The following is a 24,681-nucleotide window of genomic DNA, read 5'->3' as shown; positions in this document are numbered from 1 at the left end:
TCATTTAGTCCTCACAAATGTGACTCCAAAAGGATGAACACCGTGTTACTACATTACTTTTGATGAATGGCAAATAGCAGATTCAACAGCTACTCCAGTCTTGAAGATTAATAGGCAGTTGGATTCACTTTGAGAGAGGGCATGGTGACAGTATGTGGCTTAAAAACATTACTGCTCAAACATACTGAAGATATAAAATTTAAAGGAAGTTTGGATCAAACATTTAACTAAACTGCTTATACTGCCTGCCACTAGTTTGCATTGTTCCTAACCAAATACCCGATTACATTTTACCATGTGCTTTAACCAGGGAATTACAGACCAATAAGCCGAACATGGTAGGTAAGTCGATACAAGCAGGGAATTGCAGAGAATGGAGACCCATGACAAGTGGTGTACTTCAGGGATCAATGCTCACACCATTGTTATTTGAGTGATATATGAACAATTTGGATGAGAAGGAATAAGGAGCAAAGGAATAAGGTATGATAAGTAAGTTTGCAGATGACACTAAAATGGTTAGTATTCTAGACAGTTTAGGCTATGAAGAATTAAAGTGGGATCTGGGCAAGTATACAGAGACCTGGCTAATGGAGTTTCAGTCCAAGGTGTGGCGTATTGGAAAGTCAAACCAGGAGAGAACTTTCACAATGAACGGTAGGCCGCTGGGGTGTGCTTTGAATCAGAGGAACCAAGTACATTGTTCCCCAAAAGTGGCGTTACAAGTGATCAGGATGGTAAAGGCGGCTTTTGGCATGCTGGCCTTCATCAATAAGAGCAATGAATATGGAAATTGGAATGTTATGTTGCAGTTGGGAGATGGTGGTGAGGTTGCACTTGGAATATTGTGTTCAGTTTTCATCATTCAGTGGTTGTAAAGAGCCACTAAGCTAGAAGGAGTGCAAACAAGATTTACAAGGATTTTGCCGGGATTGGTAGGACACAAAGTTACAGGAAGTGTTGGATAGGCTAGGACTTTATTCCTTGGAGTGTCAGAAACCGAGAGGTGATCTTAGAGGTATATAAAGTCATGAGGGGCACAGAATCCACAGACAAGTTCCCAGGATCAGAAAATCAAGAACTAGAGGGCACAGGTTTAAGTTGAGAAGGGGGAAATATTTAATGGGAACCTGAGGGGCAACTTTTCCACATAGAGGGTGCTATATGAATGGCATAGATGGGCATCTTCATTTGAGTGTAGTTCAGAGATACAGCGGGGAAAACTGGGTTGACCCATCAAGTCCATGCCGACCAGCTATCACCTGTGCATAATAGTTCTATCCTACACACTGGGGATTATTTACAGAAACCAATTAACCTACAAACCTGCACGAGTTCGGAATGTGGGAGAAAACCAGGAGAAAACTCACGCGTTCACAGAGAGAATGCACAAACTCCATACAGACAGGACCCATAGTCAAGATTGAACTTGGGTCTCTGGCACTGTAAGACAGCAGCTCTACCACAGAGCCACTGTGCTGCCGTTGTCGATATAGGTAAGTTGGATTGAAGGCCCTTTTTCTGTGCAGTATGATCCCAAAGAAAGTGTTGACAGTGCATGGTGAATTTCATGGCTGTCTAGTCAATTGCTTTCAAGGCAATTAAATAATCTCATCATGGCCATTCTTGCTGTTTTATGACACATGCAGGATCTTTCCTCTCTCATCTTAAACCTATGCCCTCCAGTTTTCGACTCCCATCCTCTGAGAATAAGACTGAGACCATCCACCCTATCTGTACCCCACATAATTTTAATAAACCATTTTAACAAAGGCATTCCTCAGCCTCCTTTGCTCCAGGGAAAACAATCTAGCATATCCAGTCTCTCCTTATAACTCAAGCCCTCCCATCCAGGTAAGATCTTTGTCTGCACTCTAACTGAATCACATCATTCCTAGATGTAGTTACACATTACAAGTCCACTATAACATGACGTCCCAACTCTTGTTCCTCAATGTGCCAGCTGATAAAGGCAAGAAAGCTATCTTCATCACTGTCTTCCTGTGTCGTTATTTTCAGGGAACTATTTACTTGTATCCATGGATCCCTCTGTACTACACACCCGAGTGCCCAGCTATTCGCCATATCCTGGTTTAACATTCCAAAATGAATCACTGGCTAAACGCATGGTCATAATCACATAACTAATGACAAACTGAATCTAGCACCGTCTCTAAAGCTCAAATTGCAGTAGTATTCAGCCTTTACCTTTATCTCATACTGCAAATCCATTCCTTCTCCCCAGAGATGCTGCCTGTCCGCAAAGTTACTCCAGACTTTTGTGTCTATTTTTAATTTAAACCAGCATCTGCAGTTCTTTCTTACACAGGGTATTATAAATTCTTGTTTGTCATCCTGGATTGAGTGTTGTAAAAGTACCCATATCAAACTTTATCCCAAATCACCTTTCTTTCTTTGTAGCAGGATGTCAACAATTAGTGGTCAGAATCCAAATTCTATCCTTGCTGTAGATCTTCTGTTGCTAATAGCGACAGAATTCTTTTCATTTTAATTTGGCTTGAGGGACATCTTCTTTATCGCACAAAAAGAGACCCTCTTCCAAAGTATTTTGTATTCTCTTCCATAGTTGATTTTAATATTTAGGTCCAAAGATTTGTATTTCAATTGTGAAATATATACCCCAAACACAGTGTTTAACCAAAAAATATCATTAACCAGAGAATCACAAGATGTACCTTGAATAAAAACACGTTTCCATTTAAAATATAAAATCACACACAATACAAAAGTCATAACTTATAGAACATTTTATTTTTCTTTAAAAAACTTATATGTACTTAGACATGATTCACTTCTTCTGAGACAGTCCACTCTTTGCTCAACATACAAAATATTAGCAAATGGTTGGAAATTAAGTTGAAATTAAATTTTAGAAAGTCAAAACACAAAAACTCAAAAATAAAAATTCAAAACTTCACAGCTGAAAGTCAGAAGGATCCATTCATACTTCAGGGCCTTCACCACCAGGTATAAGCTGGAAAGGTTAAAAGAAGATTAAAAGACCTACAATATTAAATAAACAGCCAGAGTTGGCAAATTCCAAAAAAATAAATGAACATATAAACATAGATACAGATATTAATCACAAAGATGTCATCTTACCTATACCTATAAATTAAATATATATATTTTACAGCAATACATATTTTTCTTCATTTGAGTGGCTAATGAGATTGCCATTCTCCCCCCCCCCCCCCCCCGTACTTATTTGAGGGATATTTCCTTTCCATTAGTTAAAGTTTTATGACAAAAATAATAGCTGTATGTCTGGGGGAAGAAAACTAAAGGCTAATGGATGAATAATGACAAATAATTAAGGAACAGATTTATACTACATAGACAGCATGACATAGAAATATATAAAGAAAAAGGTAATAACAAATCAGAAAAGCAGAGTAACAGGAAACCACATTAACATAATATGGTAAAACATTCTGCAGGCATACAAGTATTGAGAATGAGTTGTCAGAAGAGGTGGAGGCAGGAGCAGAGGAATCTGGTCAGCTACTTGAATTGCCAAATGGAGTTGATGCAGGCAAGTGAGATTAGTATGGATAAGCATGATGATCAGCATAGATGCAATTGGCCAACATGCCCATTTTCACGCTGTGTAGCTGTACAAGGGGCAGCACAGTGGTGCAGCAGTAGAGTTGCTGCCTTACGGTGTCAGAGACCCAGGTTTGATAGTGACTAGGGGATCTGTACAGAGTTTGTACATTTTCCCTGTAACCACGTTTGTAGGTTGATTGGCTCCTGTAAATTATCCCTCATGGCTAGGATAGAATTAGTGTATAGGTGAAGGCGTGTTTCCACGCTGTATCTCTAAACCAAACTAACATCTGAGATATGGTAGCAATATCAAAATATTGGGACAACTAGGCCAAAACTGCTACCAGAGTAGGTTGCATACAAATAAACTGAAGATTTACTTCCCTGGCTTCAACAGTGTTGACTTGCTGCACAAAGCTCTCCCAAAATAAATGGACAGACACGGAATATCACACAAGAATAACACACGAGATAGCTGAAACATTGAATCAGCTAAGCCACCTTTCCAAGCTGTCAAGGACTTTTGAATGTTTCAAATGTTCTTAAATGAAAACTGCAATAACGCTAAAATTTCCAGAAAGGGCAGAATTGTCAAATACATTTCAATGTAGATAAGTATAAGGTGTAAATTCCTTGGCAAGAAAAGCAAGATAACCTGACAATAAAATGACAGAATGGAGACTATGAGAAAAAAAGGATAATTAAAATGAAACTGAGTCAATTATAAAAGACAAAATTGCGGAGCATTTGGATAGTAGTAACAGGATCGTTCTGAGTCAGCATGGATTTACGAAGAGGAAATCATGCTTGACTAATCTTCTGGAATTCTTTGAGGATGTAACTAGGAAAATTGACAGGGGAGAGCCAGTGGATGTGGTGTACCTTGACTTTCAGAAAGCCTTTGACAAGGTTCCACATAGGAGATTAGTAGGCAAAATTAGAGCACATGGTATTAGAGGTAGGGTACTGACATGGATAGAAAATTGGTTGACAGACAGAATGCAAAGAGTGGGGATAAATGGGTCCCTTTCAGAATGGCAGGCAGTAACTAGTGGGGTACCGCAAGGCTCGGTGCTGGGACCGGAGCTATTTACAATATACATTAATGACTTGGATGAAGGGATTAACAGTACCATTAGCAAATTTGCAGATGATACAAAGCTGGGTGGTAGTGTGAACTGTGAGGAAGATGCTATGAGGTTGCAGGGTGACTTGGACAGGTTGTGTGAGTGGGCGGATGCATGGAAAATGCAGTTTAATGTGGATAAGTGTGAGATTATCCACTTTGGTGGTAAGAATAGGAAGGCAAAGTATTATCTGAATGGTGTCAAGTTAGGAAAAGGGGACGTACACCGAGATCTGGGTGTCCTAGTGCATCAGTCACTGAAAGGAAGCATGCAGGTACAACAGGCAGTGAAGAAAGCCAATGGAATGTTGGCCTTCATAACAAGAGGAGTTGAGTATAGGAGCAAAGAGGTCCATCTGCAGTTGTACAGGGCCCTAGTGAGACCGCACCTGGAGTACTGTGTGCAGTTTTGGTCTCCAAATTTGAGGAAGGATATTCTTGCTATTGAGGGCTTGCAGCGTAGGTTTACTAGGTTAATTCCCGGAATGGCTGGACTGTCATATGTTGAAAGACTGGAGCGACTAGGCTTGTATTCACTGGAATTTAGAAGGATGAGAGGGGACACGTTAGAGGCAGGATACATGTTCCCAATGTTGGGGGAGTCCAGAACAAGGGGCCACAGTTTAAGAATAAGGGGTAGGCCATTTAGAACTGAGATGAGGAAAAACCTTTTCAGTCAGAGAGTTGTGAATCTGTGGAATTCTCTGCCTCAGAAGGCAGTGGAGGCCAATTCTGAATGCATTCAAGAGAGAGCTAGATGGAGCTCCGGAGGATAGCGGAGTCAGGGGGTATGGGGAGAAGGCAGGAACGGGGTACTGATTGAGAATGACCAGCCATGATCACATTGAATGGCGGTGCTGGCTCGAAGGGCCGAATGGCCGCCTCCTCCTGCACCTATTGTCTATTGAAAAGGCCTGGGGTCGAAGGGTGGGACAGTCACAGAACATAACAGAGTAGAACACATACACTGACGTTAACTGATGGGGCTAAAAAAGGTACACCCTAGCTTTATATCCAAAATAGTTTTAAATGAGGAATGATTTACTTTTAAACGTTATTTAGTCAAGCAGGAACAAAATAATCCATGAAAAATTATTGCAAATACAATTATTCATTTTCTTTCAAACAAAAACAATCCCAAAAAAAGGCAACTGCTTTGTGCAGGCTTATTCTAGCTCCTACATCGTGCCAAATATCAGAAAGCTTGGAAAATCCAGACAAACCTTTGTCTGTTGTTTTTTTGCTGCCATTACATACCATAGTTATGTTGTTTCCATTCAATAAGATTTGGTCCAGTTTTGTAATTCTTCTTCCTTCTGGTGTGATCTCACTGCAGAAGGCAGAAGATAAAATAAATGGCGCTGCAACTGCAGTCTACAATTTGATTGAATGACAAGTCCAAAAGCAGATCAGTGCAAGACCTCAATTACAGCCAAATACATTAATGGAATTTATTAATGATTTCTGTCAGGGCTGGTATTTAATTCTGTTACATGGTATGAGCAATATTATATGAGGAAATAATTGCAGAACAGTTCAAATCCCCAAATTCATTTTTCATGGTAACCACAATCATTGACAAAATCTGAATGCAATGTTTGTCCTTGGGAATGATTCAACAAATTTACCTCAGTAAAGAACTAATACCAATTAATATTTGCTAACGGTCTGATGAAGGAGCGAGTCCCTGAAGATCTAACTACGTCACCCAGAAAAGAACATGTTTATAAAATGAAAAGTAAATTGATCAACTAGTAACTCTACAGTCAGTGGATAATTAGGGACAAACATCTGTCTCTGTTGACTTCACGAGGAAAGTTGCTAAAAAGCCTGTAACATATCAACTCATTGTCTAACCAGAATACCAAATAAGGTACATTAGGCTGTATGTTCATTTTAATATTACTAGCAGGTAGCTTTACAGATTAGCAAAAAAAAGTTAAATTAACTTACAATTCTGTGACATCTTCAAGTACCATGTCCAAAGATTAGAGTTAAGAAATGCTTCCTGAAGTAAATATATTAACACATACAGATGTAAACAATTTTCAGTTCTGCAATGGAGCTTCTGCATAATGTATAGGGTAGGATGTTGAAGCCATGCTGCTTGGTGCTAAACTGTCTGGAGGTGGAGTAAACAATTCTGAAAAAACTGCTGACATGATAGACAAAATAAAATGCTGGAACTATTCAAATACAAAAACAGAAGCTGCAAGCCTTAAATAGCAATAGAACACTTTAAAAAGAGGCGAGGGAAAAAAAGCAGTTAACCTTTCCAAGTTGGCCTTTCATCAGTAATGGCCAGTTGATGATTAGGTGATTAGATGGAAGGGGATGGGGTGAGGGATGGACAGGTGGAGCTAGGAGGGCAAGGGGAGAGTGAAAATGGAAAATAGCTGGAAGGTAATAGAAGGGACAAACGCTACTGCTGCTCGAATCTAATGATAAGTAAGGAAGGTGGTATGGGAACCACATTTAAAGGAGGTGAAAAGCAAATGGAAGGGGATACAGAAGTGTATGGGTAGTAGGTGAGTGAAATCAGAAGGGGTAAGGGGATGAAAATGGGGAATGGTGGTATGGGAAAGGGAACTAAAAACAAAAATGAGGAAAATTCAATGTTGCTACCATTGGGTTGTAGCCTACCCAGAAAGAGCAAATATGGACAAGGTTCTGATTAGACAAGAAATTAGCAAATAAGAGTTTAATCACAAACAAATCTGAGGTTAACCACTTTGGAAGTACAAAAGACACATTATTTAAATAGATATGACAAAATGCGCAGCACCGATGGATCAAGGATCTTACTATAGTTAACAAAACATTTGTATGCAGGTACAGCTAGTAATTCGGCAGATTAATGGAATGTTGGCTTTAGTTGCAAAAAGTGTAAAGTATGAAAGTGGGAACTTCTGATGCAACTTTACACAATGCTGCTGTGATTTCGCTCAGAGTAGTCAGTACAATTTTAGTGTCCATACTTGAGAGAGGATGTGCTTGTATTACAGGCAGTGCGCATGACGATTGATCAGGTTGATCTTTATATACATTGTAATCTAGAAAATTGAGGATAGATATAACAGAAATGTACAACATTCTACAGATTGGCAGAATGGATGGTGAATACGTTTCCCCTATTGGTGGTAACAGAACTGGGGAGCTGGAGGCACGAAGGGTGGGGGGTGTTGTATTTCTGAATAAACAATTGCCCGTTCGAGAAAGTGATGAGGAAACCTCAAATATCCATGCATCTTTGCAATTTTCTTACCTGGATATATGTAGAGGCAGAGACTGAAAATATTTTAGACAGAACAGATATTTGAATTACAAGGGAGCAAATGGGAATGTAGAGGCAGTGAGTAAAGGATAGTAGTGAACCAAGGATTCAACCAGCTATGATCTTATTGAAGGTCAAATTCTGCTTATGGATTTTGTGGTGTACAACTGAGGATTATAAAGCTGGAGGCTGTGGAGGGAGTCCAGAAGAATGAGCTATTTTACAGAACAATACAGTCAATTGTTTCATGTAGTGGCAGGGTCATGGTCCAGGAAGTATGAAGTGGTTTCAGAAAGCTGGCATGAAGCCTCAGCAAAACAAAGGTCAGTTCACCAAACAAGATGGCCACTCTTGTAAACAAAAGGTAGACACAAAATGCTGTACCAATGGGACAGGCAGCATCTCTGGAGAGAAGAAATGGGTGAAGAAGGGTCTCGACCCAAAATGCTGCCTGTCCCGCTGAGTTACTCCAGCATTGTGTCTACCTCCGATTTAAACTGCATCTGCAGTTCTTTCCTACACCCTTACAAACAAGACTGATGACACTGATGGGGCTGCCGATTCAGGAAGGGTGGTTTAGGTTAAGTCAGGGCAGTGCAAGATTGAAGTGGTTAATGTTACAAAGGCAGTTTATTTCTGAAAGATCAAATGGATGGGTGTGCCCAGGTGGATCAGGAATTCTGAAGACAGGAGAACTAGCCCATAATTTGAGATGAAAATTCTTAGTCAAGGATCATGCCAGAGAAGAATCACTTTGTGTTGAGTCTAGAATTCATAAAGATGGGTCGAGGAGATAAAGCCAAGATCTTTGTTGAGGACAGATTGCTCAGGATCAGAAAGAGAAAGACAGGATAGTTATAAGAAATTAAGAGATAAAAGTAGAGGAAAGAGATGGGTCAAAGTAAAACTGAAATAGGATCCTGGGTGCTGGAACTGAACATTTATTGAACTTTGAGATCTTTAATATTTGAATGAATCTACCGAGATATACCAACCATGCCATATGTGCAGCAGGTTCAGATTATCAGGAAGACAAAGTACAGGGTTTATTGCAAGGGGGGTGGAGTATAAAGACTGCTGTCTTATATACATTTGTATAATTGTACAGGGCTTTGGCAAGATCGCATATGGAGCACCACCTACAAATTAGATCTCATTATTTAAAGTGAAACAATTACATTGGGAGCACTCGAGGTTCACTTGGACTTTCTAGGATGAAGATGATCCTCATTGGAGGATCTTGAACTGGTAGCAAAGTTTCAGAATAAAAGGTTGCACATGAAGAGGAATTTATTTTCTAGAAGGGTTGATCATCTCGTGAGTTCTGTGCTCAGTACCTGTGGAGGCAAAGTCATCAAAAGCTGAGGCAAACAGATTTTTGAACTGTCGGGTATGCACATTGTCAGATTTTAATAAAGGCCAGTTTTATACATTTTGGTTTCACCATGTAGAAATTACAGCAATGTTTATACATAGTCCCCCCCATTTCAGGGCACCATAATGTTTGGGATATAGCAATGTCATGTAAATAAAAGCAGTCATGTTTAGTATTTTGTCCCATATCATTTGCATGCAATGTTTGCTTGAAGTCTGCGATTCATGGACATCACCAGTTGCTGGGTGTCTTCTCTGGTGATGCTTTGCCAGGCCTGTATTGCAGCCATTTTTAGCTTATGCTTGTTTTGGGGGCTAGTCCCCTTCAGTTTTCCCTTCAGCATAAAAACAGGCATGCTCAATTGGGTTCAGATTGGGTGAATAAATTGGCCACTCAAGAATTGACATTTTTTTAGCTTTGAAAAACTCTTTGATTGCTTTAGCAGCATGTTTGGGATCATTGTCTTGTTCTAGAATGAACTGCCGGCCAATGAGTATTGAGGCATTTGTTTGAACTTGAGAGGATAGGATGTGTCTATACACTTCAGAATTCATTATGCTACTACCATCAGCAGTTGTATCAATGAAGAAAAGTGAGCCAGTACCTTCTGCAGCCATACATGCCCAGGCCATAACACCCCCACCACCATGTTTCACAGATGAGGTGGTATGCTTTGGATCTTGGGCAGTTCCTTCTCTCCTCCATACTTTGTTCTTCCCATCACTCTGATATAAGTTAATCTTCGTCTCATCTGTCCACAAAACCTTTTTTCAGAACTGTGGTTGCACTTTTAAGTACTTCTTGGCAAACTGTAACCTGGCCATCCTACATTTGTGGCTAACCAGTGGTTTGCATCTTGCAGTGTAGGCTCTGTATTTCCGTTCATGAAGTCTTCTGCAGGCAGTGGTCATTGACAAATCCACACCTGACTCCTGAAAAGTCTTTCTGATCTGTCGGACAAGGGTTTGGGGATTTTTCTTTATTATAGAGAGAATCCTTCTGTCATCAGCTGTGGAGGTCTTCCTTGGCTTGCCAGTCCCTTTACAATTAGCAAGCTCACCAGTGCTCTCTTTCTTCTTAATGATGTTCCAAACAGTTGATTTTGGTACGCCTAAGGTTTGGATGATGTCTCTAACAGGTTTATTCTTGTTTCTCAGTCTCATAATAGCTTCTTTGACTTTCATTGGCACAATTTTGGTCCTCACATTGATAAAAGGCCATAAAAGCTTCCAAAGGTGATGGAAAGACTGGAGGAAAGTCTAGGTGCCGAGAGCTCTCTTATGCCTGCATGAAGGAGGCAATTAAACACACCTGAGCAATTACAAACACCTGTGAAGCCACGTGGCCCAAATGTTATGGGGGGGACTATGTATAAACACGGCTGTAATTTTTACATGGTGAAACCAAAATCTATAAAAATGGCCTTTATTAAAATCTGACACTGTGCACTTTAACCACATGTGATTTGTTTTCCTATTACAAATCTCAAATTCGTGGAGTACAGGGGCAAATAAATAAATGATGGGTCTTTGTCCCAAACATTACGGAGGGCACTGTACTTTTGTGTTCTTACTTAAACTAATAACTATCGACTGGGGAGAGCAGCTGGATTTTAATTGCTTTTCTAGTAAACTGAACCAAATCAAGTGGGTCATTAGGACGTTTTTAAGGAAAGAAAATGCTGGAGTAACTCAGCGGGTGATGTAGCATCCCTGGAGAACATGAATAGTTGATGTTTCAGGTCGACTCTTCTTCAGGCTGATTGCATGGGGGAGGGGGGGGAAGAAAATTAGAAGAGTGCATAGTTGGAACAAAGTTGGTGATTGCAAGTGGGAGAGGGGGGTTGATAAGCATGACAAAGTTGGACGAAGGCCAGAGATGAACACACACAAGGTGTGAGAAAGAAGTTTAAGAGTTGTAAATTGTGTAGAGGATTGAAGTGCGAATTGTATACAAATGTAGGTGGAGGGGAGGGATGGGTGCAAGGGAGGGTAAAGTGGTTTATGTGGGAGAAAGGGTGGGGGAGGGCGGAACTATTAAAGAAAGCACCATCAAATAGAGGTGCTTAAGATCTCAAGCAACCTAGTGTTGCAATGTATTTACAAGGCTGTGTTTAACATAAATAAAACATTCCTGGAGATGGTTAAATCGCGTAAGTGCCCGAAATGCCGAACGCTTCCAGAATTTTCCGGTTTTATTCTAGCAGAAATGAGCCTAGCCTGTCCAGCCTACTCATGATAAAATGCCCATAAGGTGCAGTAAACCCCCTTTGAAGTGCTACAAATATATTTACATTCTTAAGAACATTGGTCTTACTGCAGATGAGGTGTCATGTACTTGAAGCACAGCCTCCCTGCTTTTGCATTCAGTTCCCCAGAACTAAACAATAACATTGTTAGCTTTCTGAATTACTTCCACCACTTGTCTGCTAGCCTTTTTGAAACATGTGCTAACATACCAGATGCTTGTCTCTGAGACCTACAATTATCGCTCTCTAACCTTATTGGGTATTCACTTGCAATCCTATACATTTTTGTTACTTCGGCAAACTTAGAAACCATGCCTTCGTTCAAGTCATTTCAGCAAATTATAAAAAGATAAAAAGAATTGGCAGCAGAAATCATCGTGGCCCCACATTACATCTTGCCAACCAAAATATATCCATTTATGCTCATTCTGCCTCATCCATGTCAATAGATCATAAAATCATTGTGATAGTAGAATTATGCCATTCAGCCCATCAAGTCCATTCAATCATGGCTGATCTATCTCTCCCTCCTAACCCTATTCACCTGCCTTCTCCCCATAACCTCTGACACCCGTACTAATCAAGAAATCAATATTATCGATTTCTTGAGGTTTTATTTACCCCACAGTAACCTGTCATACCACATCTTAAATATATTCTAGAAATTCAAATATAGGCAACTCATAATATGGTCATTTGGATTATGGAAATCCAATCGTAGAATTCATAAATCACTACCACTATAGGCTGGATGGTGATAAGAGAAAACAAGAGGCTGCCACCGACCTTCAACCTCATTCCACCTGCCCCTTCTCTCCCCTCTCTCCATGCCCATTATCACAACGTTCCAGCCTTCAGTTTGACTTTTTGCTCCAGATTTCAGTAATTGTAGTTGCTACGTCTCCAAACAAAATGTATACTTGCACATTTGCAGCAGTAATCAAATATTTCAAAAAAATATTGCAGGTACTAGTCACTTAAAATTGCTTAGGAAACTGACAAGGAACTATTGATACATTCCAGATAATAAAAATTCTCTTTCTTCTGCCCACCATTAGAATTCCCTCGCCAATGGACTGAGCACATGCAGGATTTTGTCCACTTACAATCCAAATTTCCCAACTTCATTTAGCTAAATGTCCTCTAATCCTAGCAGCATTCTCATAAACCTTTTCAGCACAAACTTGTTCTCAAGTCAACCCTTGCCAATTTGATTTGTCCAGTCTATAAAATTATTAAAATCACCCTGATGCCATTCTTACAAGCCCCCTCGGTTTAGACTTCTTGGCTAGCGAAATCATCCTTCCACTTCTCCTGTTAAGCCCTCCCAATCACTGCACCTGCTCCCTAAACACAAGAATGAAGAGACCTAGACTACTCAATATCTCCTCAAAATAGACTAATCATTCCAGAAGTAGTCTGGTGAATCTTTGTAGTACTCCCATTTTTAATGAGATATTCCCCTCCGCCCGGGCAAAATGATACAAAATACTCTATGTATGGTCACACTAACACTGCCTGACATCTGTTGTTAATCAGTTCAAGGAAGATGTTTACAAATTCTCAAAGCACGACATAAAAAAGTAACGCAGAAAAGGATACTGACAAAATCATCAAAACCTAGCAGCGTTCCCACAATTTCTTTGTCATTTTTCATGACAATGTGAATACGTGAGCCAATGCATTTGTCCACCAGTTCTGAAATAGAAGAAAAAATATTGAATCCGCAGAAAGCCAAACAAGATATAAATAAAACATGTGTATTAACTGTGAAGCCACTTGCTTATATGGTCGTCAAAATACATTGCACTAAAATAGATGGTCTGTTGGTCACTAAAATAGATGATTTATTCCTCCTCCCCTCTTCCCAATCAATACCAACAGCAACTCCGTTTCTTCCCCTTCCCCACACCATGATAAAAAATAATTGCAAGTCGAACAAATTCACCATTGCTAATTAAAATAACATGTGGTCCATTGGGTGAAACAGAGATAACAATTGAAGATGGGTCTCGACTCGAAACGTCACCCCTTCCTTCTCTCCAGAGATGCTGCCTGTCTCGCTGAGTTACTCCAGCATTTTGTGATCTACCTTCGATTTAAACCAGCATGTGCAGTTTTTATCCTCACACCTTAACAACTTCTTAATAGACAATAGACAATAGGTGCAGGAGTAGGCCATTCAGCCCTTCGAGCCAGCACCGCCATTCAATGCGATCATGGCTGATCACTCTCAATCAGTACCCCGTTCCTGCCTTCTCCCCATACCCCCTCACTCCGCTATCCTTAAGAGCTCTATCCAGCTCTCTCTTGAAAGCATCCAACGAACTGGCCTCCACTGCCTTCTGAGGCAGAGAATTCCACACCTTCACCACTCTCTGACTGAAAAAGTTCTTCCTCATCTCCGTTCTAAATGGCCTACCCCTTATTCTTAAACTGTGGCCCCTTGTTCTGGACTCCCCCAACATTGGGACCATGTTTCCTGCCTCTAATGTGTCCAATCCCCTAATTATCTTATATGTTTCAATAAGATCCCCCCTCATCCTTCTAAATTCCAGTGTATACAAGCCTAATTGCTCCAGCCTTTCAACATACGATAGTCCCGCCATTCCGGGAATCAACCTAGTGAACCTACGCTGCACGCCCTCAATAGCAAGAATATCCTTCCTCAAATTTGGAGACCAAAACTGCACACAGTACTCCAGGTGCGGTCTCACCAGGGCCCGGTACAACTGTAGAAGGACCTCTTTGCGCTTCTTCTGTCGTATGTCTTTTAGACCTGCAGCTCTGTTGAGGCAGCTCACCTGGCTTAACAACTGAGTAACAGGTTCTCTAACTTTTCTGCACTGGGGTATCTTCCTTTATTTATTACTGCCCCTTGTTCTCGTGACTGGCTTGACTGTACGCATGAATGGCATGGTTTTACTGGCTAAGACGAAACAAAGTTCTTCGCTGAAGATAGACGCAAAAAGCTGGAGTAACTCAGCGGGACAGGAGCATCTCTGGGGAGACGTTTCGGGTCGAGACCCTTCTTCAGTCACCCATTCCTTCTCTCCAGAGATGCTGCCTGTCCCGCTGAATTACTCCAGCTTTTTGCTGGACATCCCAGCATTTTGCGTCTATCTTCTGCACCTACAGTTTATTCCTGCAAAGTTCTTCGCTGTACATGTGACAATAATAAACCCCAAACCGATTTTAGGTTCGTGCATGATTAGATTATTTCCAACGTTTGCTGGTTTTAACTTCGGATCTTTAAGCATCGGCCTGAGTTTTGTTTCCTCGGCGTGGATCTCGCCGCCTGAGTGTGAGCGCCGATGCCTCAGCCGCGATGCCGGCGCTTACCGAGCGGTAGCAGCTGCGACGGGTTGGTCGAGTTCAGCGCCATCTTCCCTCCGCGAGGCGCGGCCACCCAACCGACGCCGACGTCATCGGCCCCCCCATCGGCAGCGGCTTACGTGAACGCGCATGCGCGGCCGGACCATTCCGCAGATGCCCGAATCCGGGCGTGCGCGTGCGCGTGCGCGCGGCGCTGCCGCTCCTGCCGCCAAACACGAAGGAGGCGCGGGCAGGGCGCCCTCACTGGACACTAAATGCTTGGAGTAACTCTCCAGAGATGCTGCCTGTCCTGCTGAGTTACTCCAGCATCTTCGGTGCATGTGCCGATCTTCGGTGCATCTGCAGTTCCCTCCTCCACACCAACTCAATGGATATGTTTTAAAGCATAGATACAGTAGCTTGATAGATTCTTGTTGTACATAAGAACTGCAAGTGCTGGTTTGAACCGAAGATAGACACAAACTGCTGAAATAACTCAGCGGGGCAGGCACCATCCCTGGAGAGAAGGAACAGGTGACGTTTCCGGTCGAGACTAAGTCACAAATATAGATTCTTGGCTAGTAAATAGATTCTTGATTAGTACAGTTGTCAGGGGTTATGGGGAGAAGGCATGAGAACGGGGTTAGAAGGGAGAGAGATAGATCAGCCATGATTGAATGGTGGAGTTGACTTGATGGGCTGAATGGCCTAATTCTGCTCCTATCACTTACAGTATAACATGACAAGTAACCTTTGCTTTCCCTCCCTCTCCATCCTTCCCACTGTGGAATTCTCTGCCACAGAGGGCAGTGGAGACCGGATCACTGGATGAATTTAAGAGAGAGTTAGATAGACCTCTGGGGGCTAGTGGAATCAGGGATATATGGGGAGAAGTTGGGCACAGGTTACTGACCGTGGATGATCAGCCATGATCACAATGAATGGTGGTGCTGGCTCGAAGGGGCAAATGGCCTCCTCCTGCACCTATTTTCTGTTTCTATGTTTCCCCAATTAGTTTCACTGCCCTCCTGATTCATTTTACAGATTGTATGCTTTTTCATCTTCCCCTCAACTAACAATGAACCATTCCACATTTCCTTAGCATCGTCTGCTTTGATCTGTCGTTTTCACACCTTATCCTTCCCTATCTTGTCTCCTTTTCCCCCAGAGGAAACCAGACCACTCAAAGTCAATCCTGACCTCCGGTGCTCTCTGTGTGGAATTTGCACATTCTCTCTGTAGCTGCAAGGGCTTCCTCCAAATGCTCGTTTCCTCCCACATTCCCAAAGGCGTGCGAGTTTGTAGGTTAATTGACCTCTGCAAATTGCACCTCGTGTGTAAGGAGTGCATGCGAAAGTGGGATAATATAGAACTGGTGTGAACGGGTGGTCAATGGTTGATGTGGACTCGGTGGGCCAAATGGCCTGTTCCCATGCTGCAACTTTCAATCAATCAATTTAGAATGCCCCATTCATTTGAAAGAGGTTGCATATCGACATACTAAAACTCTCATTTGTTTGTTTGTTTGTTCCTGAACTACAGCCAAAACGATACAGGATAGCACGACAATTTTAGGCCCACCTTACTCACCGTCGTCCCTTTGGTGCTAATGGAAGAAGTTTCATTGAAATCGGTTATATTTTAAAAGTTATTCATATTTTAAAGTTTAAATCTATCTCCTAGGGAAGGAGGGGGAGGGAGGGAAGGGGAGGGAGGATAAGGGGGGTTGAGGGGGATGGAGTGGGGAGGGAGGGGAAGGAAGGGGAGGGGGAGTGAAGGGGAGGGGGAGTGGGGTGGAGGGGTGGAGGGAGGGGGAGAGGAGAGAGGGAGGGGGAGGGGGGGGGAGGGAGGGGATGGGGGAGGAGAGGGTGCTGCACCAATACAGGAGAGGTTTGGGCCCAATGGGTCCACTTGGTCTAGTAGGAATTTAAAAGATAAATATTTGTAAGCTTTATTAAAAAATAATAATGTACCTGTGTTTAAAATTAATTAATAGCAGTTAATATATTTTAAGCAAAACAAGCTTTTATCTTTAATTTTCTTTTTATATTTTAAAAGTTTCCAAATGGCTGGAATGGCAAGTCCTCTTTCAAATTATCATCTTTTACTTATGGAGCTTTGTTGTACTGGAAGACCAACAAGTATCGGAAAGACCAAAGTGCATCTGTCACCAAGTTGATGATCTTCCAGCAGCACTTAATATTGGACTCAGTATGTATCCTTTGGAATAGCCCACAGGTCTGTAAGTCCTCCATTATATTGTTGCTTGCCTACTTTGCAAATGCACATGGCTGCTTTCCCAAGTCAGCATGCATTGGGACTGTAGCTCCAACCATGGGGAAAGGGTTGTACAAAGAAAACTCCACCTGCTGCCAAACAGGCAATGTTAGTGCTCATTGGTGAGTTCTGGTGGGAGCTATTCTACCAAATGGTTTTGACAGTATACTTGGGAAACCATCTCAGAGGATCTGTTATGTGTTTCTCCGAACATTCCATGCTGACCGCTGCCTGATGAACTTACCTTTCTTTGAAGGAACTTTTCCACAAAGCACAGATAATGTGACAAAGTCCAACTGACTGAAACATTGCCTATGATCAAGGCTAGGCCCATCCTTTGCAACACCAGGTTCAAGCAAAACCCCAGCATGTCACGACACTTTGTGTATGTGTATGTTGATTGTATGCAAACACATCCCCAGAGCAATGGGGTGGGCGTGAGGGAAAATAGATCCAATATTGTCCTCATTCCGATGGCCACCAAATATAAAAGTGTACGTTCACACACAAAGGGACCCATTGGGGTGAGGGCAATGTGTAGGAAGGAAATGCAGATGCTGGTTTAAACAAAAGATAGACACAAAATGCTGGAATAACAGCGGGACAGGCAGCATCTCTGGAGAGAAGGAATGGGTGACATTTTGTGTAGAGACCCTTCTTCGGACTAGAGTCGAGGGGAAAGGAAAACAAGGGATATAGAGGGTGAAATAGAGAGATATAGAACAGATGAATGAAAGAATGAGGGCAATGTTGGATTTACTTTCCCTCACTCACTCTCCCCCCCCCCTCACTCACTCTCCCCCCCCCCTCACTCACTCTCCCCCCCCCCCCCCTCTCCCCCAATAATCTGGGGACTTGTATCCTGACTCCATCTTGGATCACCTGAAAATGGCTTGGGTGACTGTTGTAGAGTGGAGTATCGGTCACACCGATGCCACCTACAAGAGCACAACAATATATTTTCCCTTGATGACTAGGTTCTTGCAAGCCATCCAGAGTGAGAGTGCCACATCCCAATACCCGATCTTTGTTGCACTTTCCCTATCACATCCTGGCTCCTCCAAACCAGATCCCCGACATCTTCAGGACTATGGTGAATAGAAAGGTTGCCCACATCGAGACATTTATTAGCGCAAAACACATAGCACTAAGTATTGAAGTAATTCACCGAGTCAGGCAGCACTTGTGTAGAGAATGGAAAGGCGACTTTTCGGTAGGGATGCTTCAAACAAGTAGGTTGTAGTTAATGGAAAGAACATTCGGAACATTGCTTTCTTAAAGTGATCAATGTGAAGAACAACCCCGCAGAAAGTTGCGAGTGCAAAAAAATGATGGAATGGTGTTAAGAACAATTGGAATAGCATCCAATTAGAAATAATTAAAACATATATTAATATATGCAAACCGTTTAGCTTTCATCGCTGTTCAGATTATCACTTGCCGCATGATCTAAGTCTTCCTCGGCTAATTGGTGACGCGCTCAGCGTGAGTCTGTTTGCCGGCGCTGGTGGAGACGCAACATTTCATCAAACCTTGCAATAGTCTTCATTGTTTCAGTCAAGTGACATCACTGTGCTGGAGGTACAATGGGTAAAGTTCACCCTCAAATGCCAAGCGGTTTTCTTAATCTTTCTTTGACCAAATAAACAACACCGACCTGTACCGCCAGAACTCTTTAACTCGCAATCGTCGGTTGAGAAGTATCAATCCAGATATAAAGTCACGACAAACCATTGTCTTATGTCGACAGATAATCCTGGACTTGATCTTGTCCTGAAAGCGGGTTATGACTATGGAACATGAAAATATATCACAGGACAAATTAACGACAGGTATGTGTAAGGAGATCGCTCTTTTTCACGGCGCTGATATCTCTACCGGGTTGATCGCCGAGCCGCTCATACGTTTGTACAAAATAGTATAAGAAAATAACTGCAGATGCTGGTACAAATCGAAGGTATTTATTCACAAAATGCTGGAGTAACTCAGCAGGTCAGGCAGCATCTCAGGAGAGAAGGAATGGGTGACGTTTCGGGTCTCGACCCTTCTTCAAACTGAAGAAGTTTCAGGTCTCGACCCGAAACGTCACCCATTCCTTCTCTCCTGAGATGCTGCCTGACCTGCTGAGTTACTCCAGCATTTTGTGAATACGTTTGTACAAATATCAATGACATTATATTTCAATGTCAGTCGAAGAATTGCAGATACTATATGGGCGCCAACGAACATGCTAAATCAACAACGAACAAAAGTATATATAAAAACCTGTATTTTGATGTTTCGAATGACATGTCCTCTGACACTTGGGGTCCGGTATGCGATATGTGGGTGGGAATGTGATAGTCATTTGAATACTGAGTAAATGCATTGAAATATTTTGTAATATGTCGTGCAAACGAGTTTACAAACGAAATGTAACCAAACTGGTGAGGTTATGTCAATGGCATTATAGATATTTCATCTTGATTTTTGTTTTTCAGAGCCTCCAGCCATAACAGCAGACAACTTTGTAAGTGCAATTATTATGTGATATAAATGCAAAAAAAAATGCTTGACGGCGTCGCTGCATGCGGTGAATATTGAGTGTGTGTCGAATATTAACCGGGTAACTGGCATCAATATATCATATGTACATGTTGACCGTTGATCCTTCAAACTTTCAACTATCGGTACATCCCTTAAGCCGGTCACTCGCTGCCTTGCTGAACTCCCATGGCGCTTGGAATCTCCTTGCCTTTGTCCCAGTCGACGCTGAGATTTTCTCCTCACACCTGAATGGCGAGCTCCCTGTGAAGAAACAGCAACATAACTATTTCCCATTCTCTGAAACTCATGTCGGCAATTTAGAGATACAGCATACAGGGTTACTAGAGACACAGGATGCACACTAGTTCTGTGTTATTCCACTTACTCATCCACTCTCTACACATCAGGGACCAATTTTACAGAGGCCAATTAACTGACAAGTCTTTGGGTTGTGGAGGAAAACAACCCATGTGGTCACAAGGAAAGCATGCAAACTCCACACAGACAGCACCCGAGGTCAGGATTTAACCCGGGTCTCCGGCGCTGTGAGGTCGCAGCTCTACCAGTTGTTCCGCCCTGCTGCCCTATAATGGAAGACAGCCAACCAGGCAGAGGTATTTTGGGCAAGCAATTGAGGTGCCATAGAAGCAACCCTTTGTGTTTGGAGAGGCTGTCAGCTGCTAGTGTTCCTTAAAGAGGATATTTTTACCTGTGAACATCAGGAGATTCATTATGGGTTAATATTAGCAGCAACCTGAGCTGCTTTGGTCTCAGTGCACCAGAGATGGTTCTCATGGCTTCTTGGAAATGAATATCAACGATGTTACTGTAAGAGACATAAAGTACTGGAGTAACTCAGCAGGTCAGGAAGCATGGAGAAGATGGATAGCTGACATTTCGGATTGGGACCCTTCTTCAGACTCCATGTTAACATGTTACTCTGTCTACCATGTTATTGTGATGGTCCCCAGCCAGGCTAAGCAGTAATTCAGTGGGTCAGCTGTTTGTTGATGCTGCTTATCAGGTAGTATCTGTCAGTTTCTATTTGGGATTTGGTCTTACTTTGACCTCAGTTCAGTAGTTCGGAACAACATATGGTCATTAATGATCAAGGTGTTATGTTGTCAGTGAGTGTGTGACGGGTCACAGAGTTGGACATAATGCTATTGTCTGGCTTTCACAATGTTCAGACTAATTAAATGGTCATGGCAGCATGTAATCGAAAACGTTATTTTTTCAAGTAGATTTCCGTGGAATTAGATTATCTTCAATTTTTTTCAAATGTACTGCAGTTTGTTAGTCTGGACAGCCAGAGCCAAATCAGAGCCGTGTCAATTGACCGCTTAAAGCCGGCGCACTTGGACATCGCCCGGATTGCCCAGCCTCAGCCGCGAGGACGCCCCCCTTTGCGGGTCTCTCCACTTGTCCCACCACCTGTCCCTCCAACTGTGCCTCCGCCGGCCCCTCTGTCGGCCGATTTCCGCACGCCGTCCGGTCGGGATGTGCGACCGCCAGTGCGTTTCGTGCCTCTGGTTCCGGGGGAGGATCCTGTGGCGGCTCCCAAGGGTCGGGCCATACCACTACCGACCCCTAGGCACGGGAATGGACCGGTCCAGGAGGGCGGCCCTTAGCTACGGGTATAAAGGACGGGGTTTTAAGCGCGATTGCTCTCTGACAGACTCGACTGGTCTAGAGAAGTATTAAACATATCGTTTCCGATATACCCGGCTCCTCGCCTTTATTTCGAGCTTTTTCAGCGTGCCACAAGCATATATAAAGAGTCACAATAGCAACTTTGGAAAGCCTGATCAGAAATATTCAAGGACACAGTGAAAAGCTAGAGAAAAAAATGCAGGAATCTTGGCTGATTTATGAAGCATCATTGGATAACTGAAGTGCCTCTATTTAAGAAGAGCTGCAAAAAATAAAAATTAGACCAGTAAGCCTAACAACTGTGATAGGGAAGATACAGGAAAGGATTCTGAGGGAGAGCAACTGAAAAGACAGGGGTACACTGGGGATAGTCAGCTTGGTGTTTGTTTCTGAGATAACGTGTCCCATGATTTTGTTTTATTTTTTAAAATAAATGATTAAGAAAGTTGTTGAGGTCGGGATCGTAAACATGTTCTATATGTATCTCAGGAAGACCACCTTGAATAAGTAGGCCGCTCTGTAAGGTGAGATTGCTTGGAAATCAGAGCAAATGAACAGGATACGGAATTGGCTTCATTGTAGGAAGCAGAGGATGGTGGTGCAAGGTTGTGTTTTGGACTGGAGGCCTGTAACTTGTGTTGTGCCTCAGAGATTGATGTTGGGCCTTTACTATTTGTCATAAAATGTCAACCATTTATAAGGGAATGTACGAGGCATGATTGGTAAGCTTGCAGATGATACTGAAATAGAAGGTATCATAGGCAGAGAAGATGGTTCTCAAGAATCACAGTGTGATCTTGATCAGGTGGGCAAGTGGGCTGAAGAATGGCTAATGGAATTTAAATCCAAGAGGTGTGAGGCTGAATGCTTGCTTGTGTAGGTAGTTGTTCAACCATAAAGTAATTAGGGAACCAGATGGGTTTTTGTAAAGGTGACAGATCTGTATAAGGATCAGGGCCGGATTAAGCTAGTGCGGGGCTCGTAGCAAATGCTACTTTTGCTACTATGTTAATCCGGCCCTGATAAGGATCAAACCATCACAGAGCAACTGTCGTGTCAGAAACACAAAATGTCATATTGTGACAGTCCCAATTCAGGATCACACAAAATCATAGACTGATCCCATACCAAGAAAATACAACGTCACAGTTACCAGTTTGTTATTGGCACTACCCTTTTTTAAACATATCTGATTTAAACATGAGTTTTGAGTGAATCGTACAGACTCCGGTTGTTACTCTTGTAATCTGACTTAGACACTACTATGCCTCTTAAATTTATGATAATTCAGTGTCTCATTAATCTCATGTGCATGTTCCTGATTGTTGTTCATCAGAATTCTTCAACCTGATTTGCTGCTTTGCAATAATGAGGATGTCATCATATGTCTCAATTGAAAAATGACTCATTCATGGTGGGAGACCAATAACAGATTTCACTAAATCTTTGTTCTTTCTTTGCTGCGATATATACTTTATTTTACTAATTCTTCTTATTGTCACTTCTAGGAGGACTACTTGGTATTAGATGATTTACTTGTGGACTATTTCAATACATTTCTCAGTCTCCTGGTAAGTGATAACTTGCCAAAATGATAGTGATGGTATTGTGCTTTTTATTTTGAGCTGATTGTCAGAAATATAATATATGCACATAAAGGATTACTTAATTTCAATAAGAAAGTTATGATAATAGTTCAACTCAAAATATATTGTAAATGTACAATGTGTTTTTCTGGATTCCAAAAAAAGTCAAAGCATTTTGGTATGGACTTGAAATAAAGACAATCTTTCATCTCAGCATTTATAATTGTTTAGTCCCTGATGTAATTGTTCTTTAAATATTGGGTTACTAACCATCATCTTTCTGTCTAACTAAAGGATCCCTCCTCACATCCCCAAGAGTTGTGGTGAAGGCAGATATGATAATGGTGTTTAAAATGCTTTTAGGTAGCACATGGGAGTGCAGGGAAGAGAGGAAAATGGATCTTGCACAGGCAGATAAGATCCATTTAACCATGCATCATGTTCAGCACAAACATGGTGGGCCGAAGGCCCCGTTCCTGTGCTGTACTGTTCTATGTTCTCCCATGTTTACTACCATTGCCACTAAGTCCCTTTTAACATCCACCATCCCTCCCTGCCTGAAGTCCGCCACAATCATCCCACTGCCGAAAAAGTCTGTCATCAGCGGTCTTAACGACTACCGTCCGGTAGCACTCACACCGGTCATCACAAAGTGCTTCGAGAGACTGGTCCTGCAGCACATCAAAGCCAGCCTCCCACCCACCTTCGACCCACACCAGTTTGCCTACAGAGCAAATAGGTCTACAGGGGATGCCATCGACACTGCTCTTCACACTGCACTGACCCACCTTGAATACCAGGGGAGCTATGTGAGGATGCTCTTCCTCGACTTCAGCTCTGCCTTTAACACGGTCATCCCGAGCAGACTGGTCACCAAACTTTCCGACCTTGGATTTTCCCAAACCATCTGCCAATGGATCAAGGGCTTCCTGACCAACCGCCCCCAGACCGTCAAAATAGGCCCTCACCTCTCCTCCACCATTACACTGAGCACCGGTTCACCACAGGGCTGTGTGTTGAGCCCCATCCTTTACTCCCTCTACACTCACGACTGCGCCCCCACCCATCCCACCAACACCATCATCAAGTTCGCGGATGACACGACTGTGGTTGGACTCATCTCAGAAGGAGATGAGACAGCCTATAGGGATGAAATCCAAAGGCTGGCAGCATGGTGTTCAGTGAACAATCTGGTCCTGAACTCCTCCAAAACAAAGGAACTTATAATTGACTTTAGAAAAACCAGTGGAGATTACGACCCACTCTACATCAATGGGGTCTGTGTGGAAAGGGTACCAGCTTTCAGGTTCCTGGGTATGCACATCGCAGAGGATCTTACCTGGTCTACCAACACCATCACCACAGTAAAGAAGGCACAGCAGAGACTCCACTTCCTGAGGATCCTCAGGAAAACCAACCTGCAGGAGAAGCTCATGTTGTCCTTCTATCGCTGCTCCATCGAGAGTGTGCTGGCATACTGTATAACCACATGGTATGCCAGCTGCTCAGAAAAGGACAGGAAGGCCCTTCAGAGGGTCATCACGACGGCCCAGAAGATCATCGGCTGCTCACTGCCCTCCCTGGAGCACCTGTTCAGACTACGCTGCCTCAGTAGAGCAGGCAAAATAATAAAAGATCCATCCCACCCCGGCCACCGTCTGTTTGTTCATCTGCCCTCTGGTCGACGTTTCAGGTCGATCAAATCCCGAACAAACAGACTTAAGAACAGTT

The 24,681-nt window shown here is 42.5% G+C and overlaps 2 protein-coding genes across 2 annotated transcripts in view; one reads left to right on the top strand and one right to left on the bottom strand.

Annotated features, from left to right (window-relative positions):
- Positions 1-2,739: 2,739 nt before the first annotated feature.
- Positions 2,740-15,067, bottom strand: lsm5 (LSM5 homolog, U6 small nuclear RNA and mRNA degradation associated). The gene is made up of 5 exons (XM_078398659.1): positions 14,936-15,067; positions 13,196-13,291; positions 6,650-6,677; positions 5,954-6,026; positions 2,740-2,995 (listed from the first exon to the last, which is right to left on the bottom strand). The coding sequence occupies exons 1-5, from the start codon at positions 14,976-14,978 to the stop codon at positions 2,963-2,965; spliced, it is 273 nt and encodes a 90-aa protein (XP_078254785.1). The 5' UTR covers positions 14,979-15,067; the 3' UTR covers positions 2,740-2,962.
- Positions 15,068-18,971: 3,904 nt separating this feature from the next.
- LOC144593027 (regulator of G-protein signaling 22-like) overlaps positions 18,972-24,681 on the top strand; it is a 69,606-nt gene continuing 63,896 nt past the window's right edge. Inside the window, exons 1-3 of the mRNA XM_078398441.1 lie at positions 18,972-19,017; positions 19,666-19,694; positions 22,873-22,935. Coding sequence (XP_078254567.1) covers positions 18,972-19,017; positions 19,666-19,694; positions 22,873-22,935 — 138 coding nt within the window. The remainder of the gene's footprint in view (positions 19,018-19,665; positions 19,695-22,872; positions 22,936-24,681) is intronic.

Source organism: Rhinoraja longicauda, chromosome 4 (assembly GCF_053455715.1).
Source record: "Rhinoraja longicauda isolate Sanriku21f chromosome 4, sRhiLon1.1, whole genome shotgun sequence".
Classification (NCBI taxonomy): domain Eukaryota; kingdom Metazoa; phylum Chordata; class Chondrichthyes; order Rajiformes; family Arhynchobatidae; genus Rhinoraja; species Rhinoraja longicauda.
The sequence above is the reverse complement of the archived record's forward strand: the minus strand, read 5'-3'. Positions and strand labels throughout refer to the sequence as shown.